At 46.2% G+C, this 11,978-nt stretch overlaps 2 protein-coding genes across 2 annotated transcripts; both read right to left on the bottom strand.

The window, feature by feature from the left end:
• Positions 1 to 257: 257 nt before the first annotated feature.
• On the bottom strand, positions 258 to 1,295 carry LOC136386243 (melanoma-associated antigen B2-like). Its single transcript, XM_066357742.1, has one exon. The coding sequence runs from the start codon at positions 1,293 to 1,295 to the stop codon at positions 258 to 260; it is 1,038 nt and encodes a 345-aa protein (XP_066213839.1).
• Positions 1,296 to 10,132: 8,837 nt separating this feature from the next.
• LOC136386242 (melanoma-associated antigen B4-like) lies at positions 10,133 to 11,155 on the bottom strand. Its single transcript, XM_066357741.1, has one exon. It carries the CDS (start codon positions 11,153 to 11,155, stop codon positions 10,133 to 10,135), a length of 1,023 nt encoding a protein of 340 aa, XP_066213838.1.
• Between the last annotated feature and the right edge of the window lie 823 nt (positions 11,156 to 11,978).

Raw genomic sequence — 11,978 nt, 5'->3', positions numbered from 1 at the left:
AAGTTCTCTTGTATTGGACCACAAAATCTTTTGGAGTATTTTAAATTTATATATGAAATACAATATTCTTATTAGTTACTCAATAAAAAGCAATAAATGTGCAATCCATGTCATTCTTAAACTAAGTGAACATTCTGTCAAAAGTAAACTGCTAATTGAAAATGAAAAAAAACTACCCACAAAAACAAGATGTTATGCATATTAGAAAACTGATTAATAGGCCTTTTTAACCCAAAAGTGAAGACTCCAGCTCGAGGTCACTCAGGGTGCGGGACGCAGCTAGATGCGGTACTGGAGCTCCCACTGTCCTCGGAAGGAGGGCCAGCCGTGGATATGGATGCAGCTTGGGCTCTGGTTTGAGCCCTCTCTTGCTCCTCTTGCAAAGCCTCTTCATATAGGAGTGGATAGTCAGTGATGATAGAATCATTGAACTTGGTCAGAAACTCCAGGACTTTCATCTTGGTGGTCTCAGCTTCTGCTCTTGGCCCCCAGAAGAACTCATAACATGGAGGATCACTGTAGGGCACTTGAAGGTACAGTAGATATTCTTCCTGCACCAAATCTTGCATGATAAGCTTCCTGGGCTCCCCAAAGACGAAGTGATACTCTCTCTCATAGATGCCCATAATATTCAGGAATTCCCAGATCTCCGCCTCAGAGGCGTAGTTGCCATTCAAGAAGATCATACCCAGCAGAGGCATCAGCATTCCTTTTCTAGGAAATCTCCAGCACTTGTTAAGCCTGCCAGCACCTGGAGGTTCGAAAAGGCTGTAGACGTTCCCGTTGGGCTTGTCTTCTTTCAATTCTAGGCCATAGATCAGATCCATGCGGTCAGTGGCTCTCTTGAGGATCTCAGGAAAGTCCTTCTTGTACCATTTGCGGACTACCTTCAGCATTTCTGCCTTTCTAATGGGCTTCTTCAGTTGATACTGACCTAGCAGGTACTCTACCAGCAGAATCGCCTTCTGAGTTAGAAGATCTGGGGCAAAGATCTCAGTGGAAGCTGAGGCCTGGGCAGCATTTTTACTTCTCTGAACACGGCCTTTGGCTTTTCCTGATCTTTTGCATGAAACCCCTGCAGTGGCACCAGTGGTGTCTGGAGCACTTGGAGACACCTGCAAAGAGACAGCACCAGTGGAGCTCAAGGAGGCTTCACCAAAAACAGAAGAGGAAGAGCAAGCAGCCTCTTCTTCCTCTCTTGCAGCTGCCTGAACACTGTCAAGACCTTGGGCCTCAGCTTTGTTCTGGCGGCGTTTCTCACGAGCACGGAGCTTACTCTTCTGACCACGAGGCATGACGACTGTTGTTCAGCACACCGGACAGAGCTGTGGGTGAACAGACAGGTTATTTGGCCACCTGATAGATGGAGAATGAGATGATGTGAGCACCTTCAACAGGTAGATTGCACAGTGTTTTTACTGAAGCAAACTCTATAGGCTATCTTGAGGACATTACCCTAGAAACCCAATAGACTCCTGTTTTCCTGGACATTCTGTCCCCTAAGAACCACGTAGAGGAAACACAGGATCTAAAGAGTGAGCTGTGTTGCATGCTACCATCCCTATCCAAACTTACTCACATGACAGCAGGTAATGTACTGTGCGTCTCTTTGTTCTGGCATGTGGGGTACTGCCGGTTCATCCACAGTACTATCCTGTCAACTCTGGGCATAGCATGGGCACCGTCACTTCTTTTACTCTGATGTTGACACCTTAATGCTCCCTGGGGCCCAGGAGATAGAAGTGGAGGGGAGCCTCAGTCCACTTCTTTATCAGGGGAAACCCAGTGCTTAGAGCTTAATGGAGTCCTTTGTGTCGTGAGTTTGTTTGGATCCTCAATTTTCAGTCACATGCCTTGGCTTCCTATAAGTCTACTTTCCTTTGACTGACAGGTGGCTGGCGCCTCAGACTAATTGTTAGTCAAATAAGTTTGTAAATATGTTATATCTGTTTGGTCACTTATAGTTTGCATTCGGTGTGGGAGACAGGCTGTAAACTGGCAAGGTCCTTATAGCCTAAGGCTTAGTTTAAAACTGAGCCTTTCCCAGCCTTTTAATACTAAGATCTTTTCAACATCCTTCTAATACTAAGATCTTCTCAAAACTAAGCTTTTCCCCACACCCTTGACTGTTGCATGAGGGAGGGTGCACTCTCATGAGGAATTCCGTTTATGCCTCAGATAAGTGGCTTTGTATCAGAGACTTCTTAATTTGTATATTGGCTTAAAGGATTTAATTCTACACTATAAAATAAGGCAGAAACTGGGATCTCTCTCTCAGACCCTGCCATCAGCATTGCAGAGGAGAGGCAGCCAAGATGGCAGGGTGCTGAGAGTAGCCAATATGTGCAGAGTTAGTGCAAAGAGAAGAAGATGGGGAACAGAGGTGAATAAGGCTGGTGGGGCCTTTGATTCTCGGAATACAGTGTTCAGATGAGGTAGTGGCTTTGGGAGCCCTGAATAGAAAGGGAAGTGTTTTCCCACTGTGTGTATTTCTCGCCTACCGGGTGCAAGCTAGAATTAAAGGTAATGGCCCACCATTTCTTGGCTCTGTTGTTTCATTATAGTTGGTCTGAATCAAATGCAAACGTACACAGAGCAGGCGGCTGTGATGGTGGATGTGCTTACTGGGTTTACTCTAATGATTCTATCTCCCCTTGATCTCAAATAAAGTGATGGGGCAAAGAGAAACAAGTATAGTGACTGAAAATGATGTGACTTGGAAATGGGAACACAACCCATTTAATAGTTCAAGTACTATAGAGATGTATAACTGAAACCTATGAATTCTTAAAGATGAATACCACCCCATTAAATTTAATTCCTAACTAAGAAAAAGAACTGTGGTGGGATGCTCAACCTGACAGGTCCTCCATGAGATTCCTCAAGTGATGGTATTTGGTTAAAATGGATGATTTAATGCCTCATTTATTCAAGGTTGGTTGGTTCTCTGAGGATGCCCTCAGGTTCCTAAATTGGGGGATGAGAGAAATACTTTCCAGTAAGAGCTGAGCTCTCTGAGAACCAATAAGAAAATGAAATTGACCTTATCTGACCAAACATGGTCTCCCTAGAGTGAGGCCTGCTGTAAGCATGTTTAGGTCCTAAGGTAGTTGGTTTCACAAAGCAACCGAATTCAGTATATAATAAGACTCACGCTGATGTCATGATTTGTCCCTGTGTTGATCTAGGATTTCTCCTCCTAGTCTACGGTTTTCACTTCAGTGTTATGCCTCAGGGAGATCTGTTAAATACTCCTGCCTTACATCAGTGCTTGAGGAAGATAGGCAGGATTGTTGTGGCCCCCCTGGTAATGTGTGGCCAATTGCCAAAGCCCTCAAGGGACTCTCTGAAAGCTGGTATAAACATGAGATCCTCCTTCTGCTGAGGTGAGGTTCCCCTTCAACCTAATGTGTCACCTCCCAGAGATGGCCTGAGAAGTACTGAGTACGACACTTTTGTTTTTCCTTATTATTATTATTTTTTACATGAGAGGAAGAAAGATACTGAGGCCGACTGCTGCATTCACCCTTACCAGGATCCACCCGGCAAATTTGTATGTACTATTTTTAGCACCTGAGACTGACAGCTGCAACCCAGCTATCCTCAGTGCCTGGGTACACTGCAACCCATCAAACCACTGCCAGCGGAGAGGAGGAGGGAGAGAAGGTGGAGGGGGGAAGCAGATGGTCGCGTTTACTCCGTGACCTAACTGGGAGTGGAAGTTGTCACCTTCATAAGCCCTGCGATTCTCTATCCGCTGAGCCATGGCCAAAACTGAGTACAACTCTTCATGGCCATATGGCCAAGTTTGTGAGGCCTGCAAACAGGGCTGGGACTTTACATGGCCCCGTGCACTCTGAGAGGGATCCTTCGTCCTCTCACAGTGTCACAACCCCAATCCTCCTGTGGGCTGTGTCCCTTTTTGTGAATTGGATTTTCTCCACCAAACTGAAGCCTTTAAATCTCTGAGTGCATCAGCAGAGGAAGCGAGGGATCACTGAGGGCTGTGCCCTGGGCCGCATCTGCTGAGCTTCTGAGTGGTCGGTGGCTGTAGCCCTCAACTCCCGTAGTTACCTCGAGAGCGGATGTTGCTTCGCTTTTCTGTTTCCTTCGCCCAGTTCCTTCTGCAGCCGACTACAGGAGTGGCTCCCATGTGCGCCCTTCTATGGATGAAAGTCTGCTCTTAGTACCCAGGGCCCTCGTCCTCAACCCACTTCAGACCTGGATGTCCACCTACAAAACCGGGCCTACCGCCTTATTGCCAGGCCTGCTCGCTAACACCTTCCAGGCAGAATTCAGTGTGGCCGCCCTGCTGGGGCCTCTGAGAGCCAGAGGCCTGGGAAAAAGTGGGGGCGCACCTTCGTCATATGGGCGTGTGGTTTCTGCAGAATCCACTGTGGGGTGCTTACCTAGCCTCGAAGTCAATCCCGCGATTCCACGATACCCGGCAACCAGACAACTGTTGGATGCAAGCGCGTGGAAAAAGGTCCTGGGCTCTTAGCCAAAAAGATGGGTCCTTTCAGGCAGGGCTGTCCACGGTGCCTGAGGGCTGAGAACCTGGCACCAAGTTTGGAAGGACTGAAATGGCTGGAGGCGGAGGTCCTTTCCCGCCAGTTTTCCAGGATAGCTAAAGGCTGATATCCCAGGTCGCGGCTCATGGGAACCCACTGCTTGTCGTCGATGGGTCTTTTCAGGCAGGGCTGTCCAGGGTGCTGGGTGCGGCCCTCCCAAGGAACCCAATGGCTGAATTTAGGGGTCCTTCCTGATAGGGCAGTCCAGGGTGCCTGAGAGCTGAGAGCAGAGGATGGGCTCTGTGAGACCCCACTGGTTAGGAGTTCATGGTTCCTCTCTGGCTGCTCTGTCTAGCATGCCTGAGAGCTGAGGGCTGAAGTCTGGGGTCAGTGTTCGAGGGACCCCATTTGTTGGGATTCTTTAAGTCCTTTCCGGCAGGGCTGTCCATGGTGCCTGAGGGCTGAGAGCAGGGCGGGGCTCTGTGGGACCCCGTTTGTCAAGAATCAGTAGGCTCAAGATCCTCACTCAAGGTCCTCACACTTGTGTGTTCAGAGCCTGGACGCGTCCCTCTAGTCCCACGATATGTCCAGCTGCAATCAATGTCCGCACTTACCCTAGTATCAATGGGGCAGTCAGGACGCACTGCTAGCGCACTCCACGGGCCTTACAGGCCTGCACAGAGGGCAGCGACTCTGTGAGGTCCCTGCTCCTTGTGAGAGAGACCCTCATTTAGAACTGAGTGTCCTCGCCTTGCTCACCTGTGTAAAAGACACCTCTCTTTGCAGACGTGGGTTCGATCCTATGGCGCAATGCCCTTTTCTCCCCGAACCACACGGTAGAATTCGTGCACTCTGCAGTGGCAGCTCTTCTGGGTCTCCCAGGGATAGGAAAAGAACTGAACTCTATGTGGCTACCTCTGCTATTTGAGGGGTTCCCTCATAACACTCAGGGTCTTCACATGGGTGATCCTTGTTAGAGACCCAGTCCCTCTCTCTGCAAAAGGGAGACCACCCACATTACCCCGAAGCCCTCTCCTCCCTGAGACTTCCTAGGCTCAAACCATCCTGATATCTTTGCCAGGGGCGTCCCTGAGGTGACAGCAGAAAAAATATTTTTTATGCTGTGGGCACTACACTTAGTCTCATCAGGGTCCTGCCTTTGAGAGATGCCCAGTCCAGTAAGTCCACCCTCTGCTTCTCCTATTTATGGTTAGATGAATTCGCTGGTCTACACTTAGGCCCCCAAATTTGATTCCTGAGATGGCCTGGGGCTGCCCTCCATCTTGACCTGAGGCCTCTGTCCTCATAGTAAGGCTTACACTGCCTATGACCGAAAAGGAGTGGGCAAAGTTGACCTTATCTGCCCACACCTGTCTATGGAGGCAGAAGAATGAAAGCTCTGGCAGCAGGTTCCGCCCCAATAAAGGATGGAATCACTCAAGGACCCAGCTCAGCTCCTCAATTTGAATGACAGGCAGGCTTAGTGTTTTTCCCTTTGTTGACTTGTGATCACCACCCACAGACCCAACCCTCACTTTCATGTTACGCTTTAATGGGAACTGATGGGTCCCTCTGGGTGACATCGCTGCCTGGGAGCTCCTAGAGCTGGCTGGGGAAGATCCTGTATGGCACGGATGACACAGGGTGTGTGTCCACACAGTGCTCCTCACTGTCCTCTTCCTGACTCCTGCATAATCTGAAGATATCCTCTGTCTTGTTTCCAGGCTCATCCTTTCCCTACTAAGCCCCCAATATCCTGAGATGCCCTAGGAAGAAGTGACCTGTGCCTCATGTGGTCACAGCAGCCCATGGTCTCCAAGCTCCCAAAATGGGGTTTGTGCTGCCCCACTCTTACGAGATGAGCTGTCCTTTCAGTCTTCAGCATCCTTACCTTGGTTTCTGACACAATCTGGAGAATTCACTTCTGCTGACCTGTGAATGCCGACTTGGATGACATTCCTCACCTCCATGAGATCTCTGGGAGAAAGTAGGACTCATCAAGCCACCATGAGTAGTGCCATAGTCACAGGTCTGACAAGGACAGGGCTCTCAGTGGCCTCCTTTCTGGGAAAGATCCATTCATGTTACTCCATGTTATCATGTTGAATGCTATTAGAAATTGGGTATCTCCCTCTGCTCTATGGGGTTTCTCCCATTCACTGCAGAATTAAGTCTCTTAGACCACCCCTTTTCATGAAATATGAGGTAACCTTTGTCTGGAAGCTGCTCCTTTGACCTCTTTAGAACTACAGAGCAGAATATTCTAAACATGTACCTGTTGTGGAGCACTTTGTTGCCTCAGTCCTCATTCAGGGTTTTAGCCATGTCCCTGTCATGCCTGGGATTCTGCTCTGCTGAAGATCCAGTCTGTAAATCAACCCTCACTTCTCTCTGAGACCAAGCAGGCAAATCTAAGGGGAACTTGATCCCGCCTACTTTGCCTGTGTCTCCCAGGGATAATAGCAGAGGAGAGTTTCGTTGTATCTCTGTTAACTCTGAGTTAACTGGTTTTCTTTGAAGTTATTTATTTTTCTTTTTTTTTTTCTATTAAGTGAGAGGCAGAGCAGCAGTGAGACAGACTCTTGAATGTGCTCCATCAAGTATCTACCCTGCTGACCACCTTCTGGGAGATGTTGTGCCCATCTGGGGCCACTGCTCCGTTACTTGGCAACTGAGGTATTTTAACACCTGACATCAGGCCATAGAGCCAACCTCAACACCCACGGCCAACTTGCTCAAAGCACTCGAGCAATGACAGGAGGAGCGGAGAGAGAGAGGAGGGAGAAAAAGGGAGGGATATATAATCAGATGGTCACTTTCCTTCTGTGTCCTTAATTGGAATCCAACCCAGGGCATCAACATCCTGGGCCAACACTACCACTGAGACAACAGGCCAGGGTCTTATGCAAGTTATTTTCTTGGAATCTGCACCCTTCCAGGGACTCCACTCTGTGATCTGAGACTGTAGCCTACAGACAAATTCTACACACTCCAGGGCCCTGAATTGAACTGTAGTGTTAGCCTCACACAGATAACATTTTTCAACATCACTGACAACTGGGATAGAACTTTATGGGATCCTACTTTTCAGCCTGGGTCCTGCCATCATCCTCAATAAGCTTTATCACTGACATTTTTTTTTTTTTTACCTAAACAGAGAGGGAGTCTGAGATAGGGATAGCTAGGGACAGACAGACCGGATCAGAGAGAGATGAGAAGCATCAATCATCAGTTTCTCGTTGCAGCACTTTAGTTGTTCATTGATTGCCTTCTCATATGTGCCTTGACCGTGGGGCTACGGCAGACCAAGTAACCCTTTGCTCATGCCAGCAACCTTGGGTCCAAGCTGGAGAGCTTTGCTCAAACCAGATGAGTCTGTGCTCAAGCAAGCGACCTCAGGGTCTCGAATGTTGGTCCTCCACATCCCAGTCTGATGGTCTATACACTGTGCCACCACCTGGTCAGGCTCAGACATTTCTTTGAGAACCTGACACTCCTTCTTCTACTGACCTGGGCGCCTTGCCATTAGACTAAGGCTTAGTCCCCTGAGATGCCTGAAGAATGAGAGTATTTTCAGCCTGGAAGCTGTTTCTGAGACCCTCATGTCTGAGAACAGATAGAGAAGGTATCCCTGTGACCACCGACATCATGGGGTGTTCGTTTCCTCTGCCCCATATATGACACCTTCATCTTGGTTCCTATATTTTGGATTAAAAGCTTTCTGATAAATACAACATATTCAAAAAATCTGAAGCAGCAACCACAGCACACTTGCAGAGATTGGATCCCTGTGTAGGAGTAAACTGTAGCACAAAGGAGTCTACGAACAGGTAGTGGGATGTCTGAGGAAGAAAAATACTTTTATCTACTCCTCTTAGTCATTCAGATGAGAATTCTCATCTAACTTCTGTTCTGATAGACTTACTTTCTATATGGAAAAGGCTGTCTTGGATAATTTTGAGAGCCCCTGATCTTTGCGATTATCGAACACTGGAAATGGAGATGATCATACCGTCACAGACACTGTCACTTTCATTTGTTTATTTCTACTTCTCAATTGTAATGGCATTCTTCCTGTTATGGCTGTTTTCCAATCCAGTAGTTTGGGAACAGGGCCATTCCTTTTACCACTTCAGATATATTTTCATGTACTGACAAGAAAATTAAAATAAGAAGCACAGGGTGTGTCTCGGGGTGGGGGAAGTAGACCAGTGTGGGTTTACCATAATTTACACCAGGAATCCAGTTCCAGCCTTGCCCTCTATGAGACCCATGGATTTTGCACATTAGGAAGCTTCAACTCTACAATCTTCAGGCTCTCCCTGTACAGTGACTCTGATAAGCTCTGTTTGTGTCCAGTGGGACACACGTGATGTATGGAAAGCATTTTTCACTGAGCCTGACTTATACTGAGAACTTAGAGAATGCCCATTATAACTGTGACTGTCTCTGAACTCAGATGTTATTATCAATCCAGTGAGAATTTTTTCTTACTTCTGTGTCTTGTTAGAAAATATGTCATGTTTTAGAGAAAAAAAACAACCTTCTCATGAAACAAAATTCTGCTTAGAATTGAAACAAGATAATAGGTAATATGCTACCTCCACCCCCTCTTTACTCTCCTTTTCACTTTTTCCTTAATAATTAGAATACTGCACCTTCTTCTGCAATAATAGTTCTCCTAGAATCTATGGGTAGAGGCTGGGTCTTCTTTGCCTAAACATCCCCAGTGCAAGAATGAATATTTCCAAAGAGCTGATACTGAATTAATGATTGTCAAAAATAAAAGCCATGAACAAACAGGTTGGATTCACTATGATTTATATTCTCAAACGTCCTTGAAAAACATAAACAAATCCAGGTATATAGCTTTCAAATTTACAAAATAAATGTAATAAGGCAAACAATTGACTAATTTTGTCAATGCACCACATCTTGATCCATTTGTCTACAGATGGACACTTAGATTGCTTTCATATCTTCGCTGTGACAGATACGGCTGGGTACATATAGGTAATAGAGTTATTAACATTGCAACAGCTACATAAGGATCAGATGAGACAAGACTTAAAAGGGTGAATACTTTTAACTTATGAAAATTCCTAATCACTCTGTTGAACAGTCAAAATGAATATATCATATGGCAGCAGTCATTTAAAAGATATGAAAAACTAGCCAATATTATTCTGTGTGTATGTCTATAGTCAAAAAGCATGTATGTATGTATGTATCTATCTATCAGTCTATCTACTTACCTATCTACTGCCTATTGCTACCAACTATTTTAGTGCAAAGTTTTTTCACATCTCAGTGGATACTCTTATCCTCAAACCACGTTATCTAGCACTGGATCAGAAAAGTCATTGAAGGATTTCAATTTAAATGTCAAAAATAATACTCTTAATACTCTTAACCTGGTAAATGGCAATAAAAGTGACATCTGTAATATTCTGAAACTTGTATCTTGAATCTAAGTAAATATGCTAAAAGTACACTACTTGAAAATACCAAACAAAAGAAAAAGAAGCCAACAACATATTTTGCATATTAGAAAACTGCTTAACAGGCCTTTTCAATGCAAAACTGAAGACTCCAGCTCCAGGTCACTCAGGGTGCGGGACTCAGCTAGATGTGGTACTGGAGCTCCCACTGGCCTCGGAAGGAGGGCCAGCTGTGGATGTGGATGCAGCTTGGGCTCTGCTTTGAGCTCTCTCTTGATCCTCTCTCAAAGCCTTTGCATACAGAATTGGAAAGTCAGTAACATCAGAATCATTGAGCTTGGCGAAAAACTCTAGCACTTTCAATGTGGAGGTCTCAGCTTCGGCTCTTGGACCCCACAGGAACTCATAACCTGGAGGATCACTGAAGGGCACCTGCCGGTACACCAGATATTCTTCCTGCACCAAATCTTGGGTGATAAGCTTTCTGGGATCCCCATAGATAAAGTGTTTCTTTCCATCATAGACGCCCATGAAATTCAGAAATCTCCAGAGCTCTTCTTCAGAGGCGCACTTGCCATTCAAGAAGATCACACCCAGTAGAAGCATCAGAATTCCTTTTATAGGATATCTCCAGCACTTGTTAAGACTGCTAGTACCTGGAGTTTCGGTAAGGCTGTAGAAGGTACCGTTTGGCTTGTCTTCTTTCAATTCCAGGCCATAGATCAGATCCAATTGGTCAGTGACCCTCCTGAGGATCTCAGGAAAATCCTTCTTGTACCATTTGTGGACTATCTTCAGCATTTCTGCCTTTCTAATGGGCTTCTTCAGTTGATACTGACAAAGCACGTACTTCATCACCATTCTCGCCTTCTTGGTTAGAAGATCCAGGTCACAAAACTCAGTGGAAGTTGAGGCCTGGGGGGCATTTTTTCTTTTGTGAACACGGCCTCTGGCTTTTACCTCAGATCTTTTGCATGAAACCCCTGCAGTGGCACCAGTGGTGTCTGGAGCACTTGGAGACACCTGCAGAGAGACAGCACCAGTGGAACTCAAGGAGGCTTCCCCGAAAACAGAAGAGGAAGAGCAAGCAGCCTCTTCTTCCTCTCCTGCAGCCGTCTGAACACTCTCAGGACTTTGGGTCTCAGCTTTGTTCTGGTGGCGTTTCTCACGAGCACGGAGCTTACTCTTCTGACCACGAGGCATGACGGCTGTTGTTCAGGACAGCAGATAGAGGTGAAGGTGAACGGACAGGTTATTTGGACACCTGATAGATGGAGAATGAGACAAATGAGCACCTTCAGCAGGTAGATTGCACTGTGACTTTACGGAAGGCAGGCTCTACAGGCTATCTTGAGAACATTAACCTAGAAACCCACTAGGCTCCTGTTTTCCTGGACATTCTGTCCCCTAAAAACCATATAGGGAAACACACGATCTTAAGCGTGAGCTGTGCTGTACACTACCATCCCTATCTAAACTTACTCAGATGACAGCAGGTGATGTACTCTGGGTCCTTTTGTTCTGGCATGAGGTGTACTGTCGGTTCATCTGCAGTATTATCCTGTCAACTCTGGGCTTAGCATGGGCACACTCACTTCTTCTACTCTGATGCTGACTCCTTTATTTTCTCTGGGACCCAGGAGATAGAAGTGGAGGGGAACCTTAGTCCACTTCTTTATCAGGACAAAGCTAGTGTTCACAGCTTAGAGGAGTTCTTTGTGTCCTGAGTGTGTGTGGATCCTCAGTTGTCAGTCACGTGCCTCACCTGGGCTACTTTAAAGACAAGTACCCTTTGGCTGAGTGGTGGCCATACCCTCAGTCTAATATTACTTCTTATAGATCTGATATGAAGTAAGGTGGGTAAAGAGAAACAAACATACGGTGACGGAAAGTGATCTGACTTTGGGTGATGGGCACACAACACAATCAATAGTTGAAATACTATTGAGATGTTTACCTGAAACGTATACATTCCTATGGAAGAATGTCACCACATTAAATTTAATTTCTTACTAAAACAAATTAG

The sequence above is a fragment of the Saccopteryx leptura genome, chromosome X (assembly GCF_036850995.1).
Source record: "Saccopteryx leptura isolate mSacLep1 chromosome X, mSacLep1_pri_phased_curated, whole genome shotgun sequence".
NCBI lineage: Eukaryota > Metazoa > Chordata > Mammalia > Chiroptera > Emballonuridae > Saccopteryx > Saccopteryx leptura.
The sequence above is the reverse complement of the archived record's forward strand: the minus strand, read 5'-3'. Positions and strand labels throughout refer to the sequence as shown.

Bases quoted from the DNA above. Each gene is read 5' to 3' on its own strand.
- LOC136386243 (XM_066357742.1), bottom strand. From the start codon at position 1,295: ATGCCTCGTGGTCAGAAGAGTAAGCTCCGTGCTCGTGAGAAACGCCGC.
- LOC136386242 (XM_066357741.1), bottom strand. From the start codon at position 11,155: ATGCCTCGTGGTCAGAAGAGTAAGCTCCGTGCTCGTGAGAAACGCCAC.